Genomic DNA, 12,549 nt, shown 5'->3' on the forward strand with positions numbered 1-12,549 from the left:
CATAGTAAGCTAACTCTCTGCAACCTACACCATAAAACTTTTTTTTGCACATGCCAGCCCAGAGTGAGCTATTCTTCATTCTAATCCTGAACAATTTATTTCTCTTAAACTGTCAACTCCATGAAGGTAGGAATTGTGTGTTTCATTGCAATATCCCCATAGTCTAGCACAAAGTCTGAATTTTTAAAAAATGAATCCATATAGTCTCTAGTTTTCCTATCTTACTTTGCTACTTTGTGATAGTCATAAAAAGTTTGATTTCCTATCTCACATTTCCATGTCCAAATGAGCACATTAATTACCAAAATGTCTTCTTGAGGTAATTCACAAAAACTGTACTGCTTTAATCTAACAGCAGGAATTACCCTATTCTTATTCTGAAACTTCTAATAACTAATCATTTCATAAATACAACTTGCTTCTCAAACTAGATCATAAGCCTCTTGCATATGGGATTATTTTTAAAATACTTTATGGATCCCATGTGGTGGTTGTCATAGGTACTGAGCAAGCAAATACATGCTCATTAGGTAGTTGTTTCTGGATGACTACATATCACATTGAAATTAATTATATGCAGATACTCTGGAACTTTTTTATGATTCAGAGATAGCTTTCCAGTCATCTGTGAACACTATGGAATGAAAATTTAGGTGAATAGTCCATTTATCTTGAGGAGATGGCCCAAAACTTTCCTTAGATTTCCAAACAGAACTATGACTCAGAAATATAGCAATCATTTATAATGTTGATCCAATGGGAAACCATAATCAGAGATCCAAGTAATGTACTTATAAACACCACCAAGGTACATACCCAAAAAAGAAGCATATCTATCAATATCTGCCAAAGTTGTGCTTCCAGTATTAGTAACAGTTTTAGGATTCTTAACCTCTATACACTGAGCCTATTTCAGGTTCATAATGCTATTACTTTTTAAACTATTAATATATTGGCAACTCAATTCTACTTCTAAGGCCTTGCTATAAAAATAACTTCCAAATGCTATGATATTTTAAAAGATATTTGTGAACAATTGTCATAATTCATAATTGTATATGTAAGACAATTTATCTACTGTGACTAATTTTCTATTTATTTACCTTGTGCTATACCTATAATCAAGATTTTTTTCAGTTCTTTATTATCTTAATAATTAAAATCAAAATTCATTTTGGTATTCAAAGCCTCACAAAATATATTTCCATCTCAGTGTTGTTTACTTCACAAAAAGATACATTCTACTTTATTCTTTTTCCTTTAGTTACACTGTTTATTTTGAGGTTAACTTTAGATTCATATGAAGTTGTAAAGAATAATATAGGTAGACTCTTCTACCCATTACATAATTTCCCCCATGGTAATACCTTACAAAATTATTATATCAAGGATACTGACATTGATAACCATCACCATCTCAGGCTGCCCTTTTATACACACACCTACTTCCTTCTCCTCCTTCCCCCTTTAACTCCCCACAACTACTGACTTGTCTTCTCTATAATTTTGACATTACAAGAACGTTAAATCAATGAAATAACACAGTATATAAATGGAATGAAATCTCCTGGACTGACTTTTTTCAATCAGCTTAATTTTTTGGAGACTGAACCAAGCTGTTATGTAAGTCATTCATTCCTTTTATTGCTGATTAGTTCGCCACAGTATGGATGTATCACTGTTTCACTACTCACCCAATGAACAACATCTGGGTTGTTTCTAGGTTTCGGTTATTACAAATAAAACTGCTATGTACATTCATGAACAGGCTTGTGTGTAAATATATATTTTTATTTCTAGGATGAATTCCTAGAAACGCAATTGCTGGGTTGTCTATTAGTTAAATACTTAGTTTTGTGAGAAACTGCGAAACTGTTTTACAGAGTGACTGTGTCATCTCATAACCCATCAGCAATGTGTAAGTGATCCAATTACTCTGCATCTGTACCAGTATTTGGTATTCCTACTTTTTAAAATTTTAACCATTCTGATAGGTGTGCAGTAGAATCTCATTTTGGTCTTACTTTGCAATATCTCTAATGGCTAATGAATGATGTTAAAAATGTTTTCACATGCATACTTGTCATGTGTATAAAATCTTTAGCAGGATGTCTCTTCATGTCTCATATCCATTTTCTAATAGGGTTGTCTATTTTTTAAACTGGGAGTTTGGGGGAGTTCTTTATATATTCTGGACACTAGTCCTTTGTCAGATAGGTATGTGCTTGGAAAATATTTTCTCCTTCCTTGTTACTTATCTTTTCTTCTACTTTATAACATCTTTGCAAAGCAAACAAAAAAAGTTTTTTATCAAGTCCAACTTATCTATTTTTGTGTTATAAACTGTCTAGTGTTAAGTCTTAAGAAGTCATTGCATAGCCTAAGATCCTAAAAATTTGCTCCCATGATTTTTTGCTAAAAGTTGAAGTGTTGTTTTGGACTTTATAAGATTCATGTTGAACTCATTCTTATATAAAGCATGAGACTTATTTCAAGGTTAAATTTTGTTGTTTGTTTTGCCTATGAATGTCCAGCTGCTCTAAAACTATTTTGTTGAAAAGGCTATCTTTCCTCCACTGAATTCATTTTGCATCTCTGTCCTATCTTTATGGGTTCCCATCCTGTTCCACTGATCTGTGTGTCTCTTCTTCTGCCAATTCTATACTATTTTGCTAACCACAGCTATAAAGTAAGTCCTGAAATCAGGTACACTTATTACTCCTACTCCTTTAATGAATCATTTATTCAGGTTCTTTGTATTTTCCATATGACTTTTAGAATAAACTTCCTTTTATCTACAAAGAAGTCTGTTAAGACTTTGACAGGAACTGTATTAAATGTGTGTGTCAACTTGGGGAGTCTTGACATCTTTACTATTATGGCTTTCAATCTATGAACATGATATATGATTCCATTTATTTAGATCCTCTCTGATTTCTTTCATTAATATTATATAGTTTTCAGCATACAAATCTTATACAAGTTTTGTTAAATTTACACCAAAGTATTTCTTGTGTGTGAGTATAAATAGTAATGCATTTTTAAATTTCAGTGTCTACATGTTAGTGTGCAGAAATATACTAAATAGTATATATTAGTATGCAGAAATATACTAAATAGTAATTGATCTTTTTATGTTTATCTTATACCCTGAAATCTTGCAGGATTCACTTATTGGTTCTAGGATTTTTTTTCTTTTTGGTACATTCCTTAGGTATTTTATACATGATCATATTATTTGCAAATAGGGACAGTTCGTGTGCCTTTCATTTCTTTCTCTCACCTAAATGTACTGATTAGAATTTTCAACACTATGTTGAATAACTTATATTTGATTTGTTTTATAACTAATTTTCATTTGTACTTTAGTGTGAATAACAGGGAAAAGTCTTCCTGAAAGTGGAAGTCCTCATTGACTTTTAAATCACTTCCCTCATTCTCATACCCAAGTTTCTGCCATCTTCTCTAACCAAAGAAATCATACTCATCTTGAAAATACATAATTCTCACCTACAATATGAAGGCTTCTTCAATTACTCTGATTATAACTCTACTGTATCTTTCTGGCTTTCCTTTGGATATCTTTATTCTGTTTTGAACTTTAATTACATTCAGTCTTCTGGGAGATCCTGGGTAAATCAGTTAATCTATTTGAGACTCAAATTTTCTTACTTGCAAAGGGATGACACTGGTCCCTGTTTACTTCAGAAGATTTTTAATAGCATTAAAGTTTTAAAAATGGGAATGATCAGAAGTGGGATTGCTGGGTCATATGGCTATTATTACAAATGTTCTATGTGAGATTTGTCTCCTCTTCATAAATTACAAATTCATTTAATAAGATGATATCTCATATTTTCTTCTTGTATTTCTCTAGAAGAACTAGCCCATAAGGTAGACTGACTTCTCTATTCTTAGAAATTCACTCTAGATGTTAAGAATACTGAGGGGCTTCCCTTGTGGCTCAGTGGTAAAGAATCTGCCTGCCAATGCAGATGACACAGGTTCAATCCCTGGTCCAGGAAGATCCCACCACATGCCTCGTATTAACTAAGCCCAGGAGCCACAACTACTGAGCCTGTGCTCGAGAGCCTGGGAACCACAACTACTGAAGCTCATGTGCCCTAGAGCCTGGCTCTGCAATGGGAGAAGCTACCGCAATGAGAAGCCTACTAGAGAGGAGCCCTTGCTTGCCACAACTAGAGAAAAGCCCATGCAACAATGAAGACCTAGCACAGTCAAAAAGAAAGAAAGAAAAAAAAGAATACTGAACTACCAGACCTGACATAGACAGTAGCATCTGATCCATTATTATTTAACAAGCAAACATACAAACAGCTAATCAATGCCCTTTGTAATCAGATTCACGCGTATGTCAACAGGCACATGTATTATTCAAACAGTCTATGAAATACTTGGAGTCTTTGAAGATAATGCAGACAGGGCATGTTTTGAAAATATCCACATCAGAGAGAAGGAAAGGGATCCATTTCAAATATTTTTAAAGGTGTGTTTATATATATTATGCAAGTTATTGTCTAGATGTAAATAAAATATTCCCTGCCTTGAGAAATTCACAAACCTAGTTAAAGGACAGAGTTACATGAACTTAAGAGTTCATTTAATCTACCCTCTTTGATGGTAAGCTTTTGTTTTTAAAGTTTTACAAAACACACAATGAAAATATCTCTTCTATCTAATCTCATTCCTTAACTAATTGTCTCTTTTTCTATTCTAGAAGGGAATTTTTAAAAAAATGGTTTCCATCTTCTGTAAAAAAGTATTTTAGCAATCACAGAGCAATAAATCTATACTTATCTCTTATGCAAACAAAAAACTATTAGACTGAATAGCTTGGTATCTCAGGCACAGAAGTTAAGATCAATTGATTAAAGAGAAAATAAGATGATTCAGAAGGTCATGAAAAGATCCTATGTGCTTAATGAAGGAAACTTGCCACTTCTCTGTGATGAAACACTAGCAATGATACTGTCTAATTAACTACCTTTGTTCACCAATCTTCTGCAGCTTACAGTCTGGGTTTTCTTTATTTCTTTATAGCTATACCATGTGGCATGCAGGATTCCCCATCCAGGGACTGAACCTATGCCCCTTGAAATGGAAGCACAGAGTCATAACCACTGGATCACCAGGGAAGTTCCAACAATCAGGGTTTTCTGTGTAGTTTTACTCAATGAAAAATGGGCTCATCAACCCCCACCCTATTATGATCCTCTTTGGGATTAATATATCAGCATTCTGATTTACAAATAACCTTCTGTGTATTGAATAATGTGCACCTCTCCTCTACAGATGAGTCACCACCCAGCATGTTGATAAATATTGCTTCTAGTTTTGCAAATTAGAGCATTAGACTCTGAAATGTACCACATCAAAGTAGCATCACCTTTGTAAAACTTCTCTGAGTGTCTGTGTGGGGTGACATTTATGTTGCTCATCTCTTCAAAACACAACACAAGCTGTAAAAATATTGGTAGATCCACTCACTGTTATTCCGAGACCAACAATGCTATTAATAACACAACTTCAATACAGAAATGGGAGAAAAAAGCATGTTCTTAGCATTAATGAAGAATTAATACTGAAATCATCTAACAGATCACAGACATGCAAATAATTCACTGCCAAACATTTTAAACATCTTAAAAACACAACAAAATTTAAATTAAATGATTTTAATTCAGAATGTGAAAAAAAGTTTTTTAACTTTGTGGGGGGAATATGTGGTAAAAGTGTTTTTGAGTAAAGAAGCTTTTTCTGTACTTTCAATATGCTACTTTTAATTTAAGGAAACAATCAGAGAAGGTTCTTATTGTCACAGTGATATTTTAATTTCACCAGTACCACTTTGGCAGCTGCTTTTATTGAACTATATTAATAATCCTCAAATGTATGTTGATTGGCAACTTCCTTTAAGAAATAAAGCCGTTCTGGAAACAATTTTAATGGGATTTTGTTGAATCACCAATTGAGTCATCTATTTTTTTAGGAAAATTTAAAAAATTAGTATCTCCTTTCTGTTATTCCAAGACCCCAGCACTTCACCGTAAACATCATACATTGGCTCTATGAATGCCAAATTCGCAAAAACAAATAATTGCAAATTTAAGGATTTTCTTATTAACCAGAAAATAACTCTTATGAATAAATTATAATAAACATGAAATTATAAAATCAGTTCTCTCACGCTTGTTTACTAAATTGACAAAAAAACTGAAATAACAAAGAAAAATGAATAGTAGTCAAGAGGAAAGAAACATTCTTGGGAAAAAAAAAGTCATGTTAGAACTACATATGAAAAATGCAAAAAATTGTCTGGAGTTAACAGAAATAGAAGAACAATGGACAGTGATCCTAAGTAATTTTCCAATTCTAGATAGTCTCTAATATTTTAAAAACTCACAGAAAGTATATTTTGCTTTTAATTCTTTTAGAACCAGCTGGTAATATGCTAGAAGCTCATGCATAGTCATCATACTACTTGTGTGGTAAACAAGAAAGCATGCTTGTGTATCTAGAAAAGTTACTTTGAAATTTGCCAAAACTGACATGATGCTTTTGCGAAGCCAAACATTATCTGTTTGGCTCTTGGTGTAACAAGTTAAGTTTTAAAGGCTTTTGAGGACCCATGCTTATGCTGGTCTTAAATGCATCAGTCTAAAGGTAGGACTTAGTATCTGAAATACTGTAAAGTGAATTCTAAAAAGAGCTTAGAAAATTGCTTTAAAAGGTTTACTTTACTTTTAAAAGCATCTGTTGCTCCAGGTGCATGGTTTTTGTCTGGATGAAACTTCAAAGCAAGCTTTCTATAAGCTTTTTTCAAATCTTCATCACCAGCATCTTTGGTTACTCCAAGTACTTCATAGTAATTTTTACATTTGTTTATGCTGTGAACAAGAGAGTGTGTTATAAGTAAATTTCAAGGAAGAACTTTGAGTAATACTAATTTTTTATTGATTAGAATAGTATAAAGAACTATTTGTGGATTCTTTCCTCAATATCAAATGATCATTTATCCATCAAGGGTTATTGCTCCATTCTCTTCAACCACAGACCATCTTTCCAACCTTTCTCTAACTCTAAGAAGAATTGGCCATGAGAATGTCCTTGTACAATTTATCACAACCACAGGGAAGTAAAGCAGAGCTCATAACAAATATGGATGGAGGACAGAGCACATACTAAAAATAAGAGAGTAACAACAATTTCATAGTACTCTTAAATACCTAAGAAATCCCAAAACTCCTCTCAAGATGTCACACCTAAGGATTAACAGACATTGCATTTCAAGAGTTTTGTTGTTGCATAATGCAAACCTAACCAAATATCAAAGCAACAGATTGGTGCATGTAAAACAACTACTGTATCCTATGGCTTAAATGTCAAAGCAAGTGAATTCAGCTAGGCAATGTTAAAGAGAGTTCACGTGTATCACTCTCTATGAAAGATAAAATCTCATAATAAAATACATATGGGACTCAAAAACATTTGTTACACCTGATTTTCATTTTGATGAACACACTCTTAAAAGACTACTTACATAGTTTATAACCCTAAATATGCAACATTTAAGCCCAGAGTCTCTGAAGTAGGTTAGAAAGGAAGTACTGTGAATGGAGCAAAGAACACTAATCCTTTTGGATGCTTACATTTTCTCATGACCTAATAATTTTCCTTCACTAAAACACAGATATATTTTACATATTTTTTGGTGTGTACTTTATGACTTTAAATGTGTTCCATGTATGAGTGGCTTGATGACAGGTAGTAAGAGGTTAATGGATCTGAGGCACAATTGTTCACTGACAGCTAGAGGACTGCAAAGACTGACTCTAAGTGTTCAAAGAAAAGAGAAAAGATTGACCTTCTTTCGCTACTAAACCTATCAGTCATCACTGTGCTTGGTAAATATTTATGGAGTAAATGAACTTCAGCTTTCCTTTCATAATGATAGCATTCGTCATTTGTTATATGAACAAGGGTAAAAAGAGAACACACTGAAAAGATTATAGAATTCTTTTATAATCACATCAACAAAAATCTGTTAGGCAGTCTTCTTCATAGTAATAATAATGAAAATTAGACTTTTCTACTTTTGATAATAAATACTGACACAAGTCAATTTTATTTCATAAGCATGGCATTTCCTTTATTTAGGAAATAATATTTATTGAGCAATAAATAATTAATATTTATCAACTCATTATTGAGTCAATAATATTTATATCCCAGGGCTTTTGAGATCAGTTAGTGAACAAAACAGAAAATGATTACTCTACCTTTGTAGAGACTCATTTTCCTAGATATGTTAAGAAAGTATGTGACAGAAATAAAGGGAAGAAGGACGTGTACAGAACACCTACTGTGTGTCCGGAAGAGGAGAAATTCTTTGAGAGGTATAAAGCCAATGTCAACAATGGACAAACTGTAGACTACATATTTCAAGTAATGCTAAAAATATATTCATTTACTTAAATTTTCACACCTAAATAAGAAATTACCATTCACGTATTACTTTTAATTCACATATTGTTTATCATACTCTTTTTCACCAGCTAAATGCATTTGTCACACTTTTTATAGTTTGCTCCTTCTTCGCCATCCTCATTGAAGAATTAAAAAAGAAGCAAAGGAAGAATGGAAAAAGAAAATAAATTAAAAAGAGGTAAACTGTTACCTGCACTGGAAGGAAATATTGTGGACAAAGGCCACAAAGATTTGTCTAGGAGCTCAACAAGGGCTCAAGGGCTGCATGGCTCAACTTTTATGTCTTCCTTTACGTGCTAGAAAGCATATTGGCTGGGGCAGGGAGGCCTTGTTCTATTCTTTTTTCATATGTTATAGATGACTTTTTGTTATTGTTATTATAGATGATTTTTAAATATACTCCAAATTTAATTGGTATTTAGGAAAATAATTCTTTATTCCTGAGACAAAAGATTACTGATTTTATAAATTTAGCAAAATGACTCATTTCCATTCAAAGAACTATAGCTTAAAAATCAATCCTAATGAAATCCCCATAATTCAAATAATTTTAACAGTTATACGTAAGTGTTCCTAACTGATAAATATAATGATGGCCAATTAATGATTTCACACTGATCTTATATTTTTAAAACAAAAAGATGGGCTTTTTTCACAATGAGATATTAAAAATCTCTTCAAAGAAGATCTATGACACCTTTTGCACTGTGATTTTTCAACACATTTCAATACTCAGAGACAATAAACAGTGCTTAGTTTCACAGAATATGAATTTTACAAAGTTACACACTTTTTGTTCAGTCTTACTGTATGCTAGCTCTTACTTATGCAATGGATACAGTATTATTGCATGGCTTCTCCCTTTGAGCCAAAATGTCACTGAGCAACTTGTTTGCATAATCATGCTAACCAACAAGATAACATGGCTTTCTTCAGAAAAATCCCCTGTGTACAGGTAAAACAAAAACACACAGCATGTGTTTGCTGGTGATCTGTTACCTCACTAAAGCAACACTTATGAAGGCTAATATGATAAGTGTTACATGATTAGCTAAAGCTAAGCAACTCTTATATAAAGCAGCAAATGAAACACTCTTAATAACTCAGGGATTCTATTAAAGAATGTTCTGATCATATTAATCCCCCCAAAAACTACATTTATGTAATACAATAAAAAGACATGCTAAAATTGACCAGAGAAACAATCTCTAAACACAGGCATAAAACTACGCTAATTCTTGTAACTTACTAAGAATTCATTCTGAAACTTGGCTGGCTCCTCAGTGCTAGCCAGCAATCCTCCCTTCCTGTCTGCCTTTCTGTCTGCAAGTATTCCATACTTTCACCATTCTTCTCAAGCTTTCAAACTCATCTCTTTCTTCTAACCTCAGAGGATAACTTCATCTCCAATTTCAAAGAGAATACAGACCCAACAGACAGGATCTCTCTCAACATTTTATTTCCATCTGCCCAATACTGGCCATATACAAAAGTGGATCTGCACCCATCATCATCTTTCATTCTTCCATTCTCAAAATGTCCCCCTGCCTAGCTACTAAAAAAGAGAGGAAAACAAAACATCGCTCTTCTTTCTTTATTTCTATCATACCTTGAGCTACTCCTTTTTTCCTTTCAAGGCTAGAGTAGAAGAAATGAAGAAAAGAGATTTTTAAAAAATAATATCAGATTTAGGAGATTCCTATTCTCCAAAATTTCAATTACTTGGGGAAGGGGGTATATTTTTCAATATATAGGTGATTCTATAGTCTTTCTTTAAAAACAAATTATAAAATAATTCTAAATAAAAATCACATATAACAAAATTCACTCTAGGTCTTTTACTGAGAATATGTCCTCCTGGTAAAAAGTAATTTCTACCAGAAAATACAATTTGGTTTTTGGAGAGATACGGCTTCCTGGAACACATTTCAGCACACTGTTTAGTAGAAGCTTTTTCTTAAAGGAATTCAAAAGCAAGTCTCTCATTTATTCACTTATCTCACTTATTCAGCCTGTGACACAACACTACAGTTATAAAAGTGGTCACCAACATTATTTATAATTCTTAAAGGACTTCACTACCATTCAGGCCAATCGAATACCCTTTACATGACTTCATCATAATTAGGGAGTCTCTGTTCTTATTGTGGTCACATACAGATAAAATGTTACATTTAAACTTTAGCATAGGTATGAAAAAAAGTAAAAATACATTGATACTTAATTAAAAAATAACTTCCATTCCAAATAATGCTGAGTTAAAAAGAACTAACTAAAAATAAGAATGGAGTAAAAAAGGAAAAAAAAAAAAAGGAAGTCAGGTTAAAAGAGGATAAGAAAGGGCAAAAGAGAAAGAAAACTAGCTTTACCTACTCTTCACTTAAGCTAGTTCACTGCTATTCACTCTCCAAGTTGAACTGTCTGATTAATCACTGTCCAGAGTCCTTCACCCTTATACTTTAGATTTCCTAGAGAGCAATTTCAGTACAACATCAATACAGCCTCCTTAAGCTGTAGAAGGGAATAATAACAGTATTTTTTCTAGTGTTTCATAGTCAGTTCATTTTCTTTCCAGAAAACATTTTCTTAATTACAAAATTAATAAAAGTTAAATCTCCAAAACTCAGTTCATAATTTACCAATTCTACCTAGTTTTTTTGCTTTAAGTAGAGGTGTACCATGAAGTAAAAATAAAACACTGAAGCAGAATAATGAGAGTAAGAAAAAATATTAAAAGGAGAAGACATAGTATTTGCTATATATAAAGACAGCCTTAAAGAATATAAATAGAAAAAAAAATTATCCTTCATTTATATAAGTAGAAAATTGAAAATGCTTTGCAATTGCGCACAATATGCTCCTCATATGAAATTATCCTTCATACACATATATACACATTTGTTGTTGTTGTTTGGTTTTTTGTTTGTTTGTTTAGTTGCTAAGTCGTGTCCGTCTCTTTTGAGACCCCCTGGACTATAGCCCACCAGGCTCCTCTGTCCATGGGATTTCCCAGGCAAGAATACTGGAGTTGAGTTGCCATTCCCTTCTCCAGGGGCTCTTCAGACCCAGGGATAAAACCCACGTATCTTGCATTGGCAAGGGGATTCTTTACCACTGAGCCATCAGGAAAGGTTTCACTGTACTGTGTCAAAAAATTGAAGCAATTTACCTAAAAAAATTTTTTTTTGTAATTGGTTTTGTGCCTTATATTTAAAATATGGAAATTTCAATAGAATTGGTAATTTACAGTACTTTATAAAGAATATAAAGCATAAGACACCAAGAGTTCAACTCCTCAATGTCTGTTCTTCTATTGAATTGTAATTAAAACCCATTTTTTAGGTGTTACAACATTAAATTTACATTAGTATCAACTACAGCTGACACATATAAATCATATTCATTCCTACCTGAGAACACCATCTACTTGGTCTTTGGTGTAGCCTTTTCCACTTTCACCACTACCAGATGAGCTGTCCTTTGTGCAATTAGGTTTGCTTTGATCACCACTACCTGATGGTTTTCGGCAACGAGGGCTATTTCCAGCAGTGCTTCCATTTTTCATGATTATTTCCAACAGTGCTGTAGAAAGATATGGAAAGCATACTCCATCTGTTTACATCAAGGTACATACACATAGTCTTAAGAAGAAAGTTATAAAGCTGACAAAATGTGTACTCCAGGAAGATACACCACAGGGCATTTTTAAATAGATAGTAAGCATTCCCTTATGTACTTAGCTGTTCACAGATCACTAATCACTATTTAGAAGTAGAATAGTAAGTTTAATGTTAATAACTCAAAATTACTATCACCTAATTTCTTATGACATACTTTATTTGTAATAAAATGGTGAAACTGCCAAATACCAAGGAAAACAATAATCCTTAAAGTAGCTGATGAGATAATCTACAAAGAAACTGCCAAATACCAAGGAAAACAATAATCCTTAAAGTAGCCGATGAGATTATCTACAAAGAAACAAAGTCTATAAGTAGACTTCCTACTTATTTCCCAACAGCAACAACGGCAGCTAAATTG

At 32.9% G+C, this 12,549-nt stretch overlaps 1 protein-coding gene across 2 annotated transcripts in view; it reads right to left on the reverse strand.

Annotated features, from left to right (window-relative positions):
* Positions 1–12,549, reverse strand: part of DNAJB14 (DnaJ heat shock protein family (Hsp40) member B14) — a 42,261-nt gene that overhangs the window by 14,282 nt on the left and 15,430 nt on the right. The window contains exons 2-3 of one of the 2 annotated variants that reach the window (XM_020884239.2): positions 11,919–12,090; positions 6,763–6,908 (exon numbers count right to left, since the gene is read on the reverse strand). In XM_020884239.2, the coding sequence (XP_020739898.1) occupies positions 6,763–6,908; positions 11,919–12,090 (318 nt within the window). The remainder of the gene's footprint in view (positions 1–6,762; positions 6,909–11,918; positions 12,091–12,549) is intronic. The other variant, XM_020884240.2, reaches the window with a different exon arrangement.

Source organism: Odocoileus virginianus, chromosome 21 (genome assembly GCF_023699985.2).
Source record: "Odocoileus virginianus isolate 20LAN1187 ecotype Illinois chromosome 21, Ovbor_1.2, whole genome shotgun sequence".
Taxonomy (NCBI): Eukaryota; Metazoa; Chordata; class Mammalia; order Artiodactyla; family Cervidae; genus Odocoileus; species Odocoileus virginianus.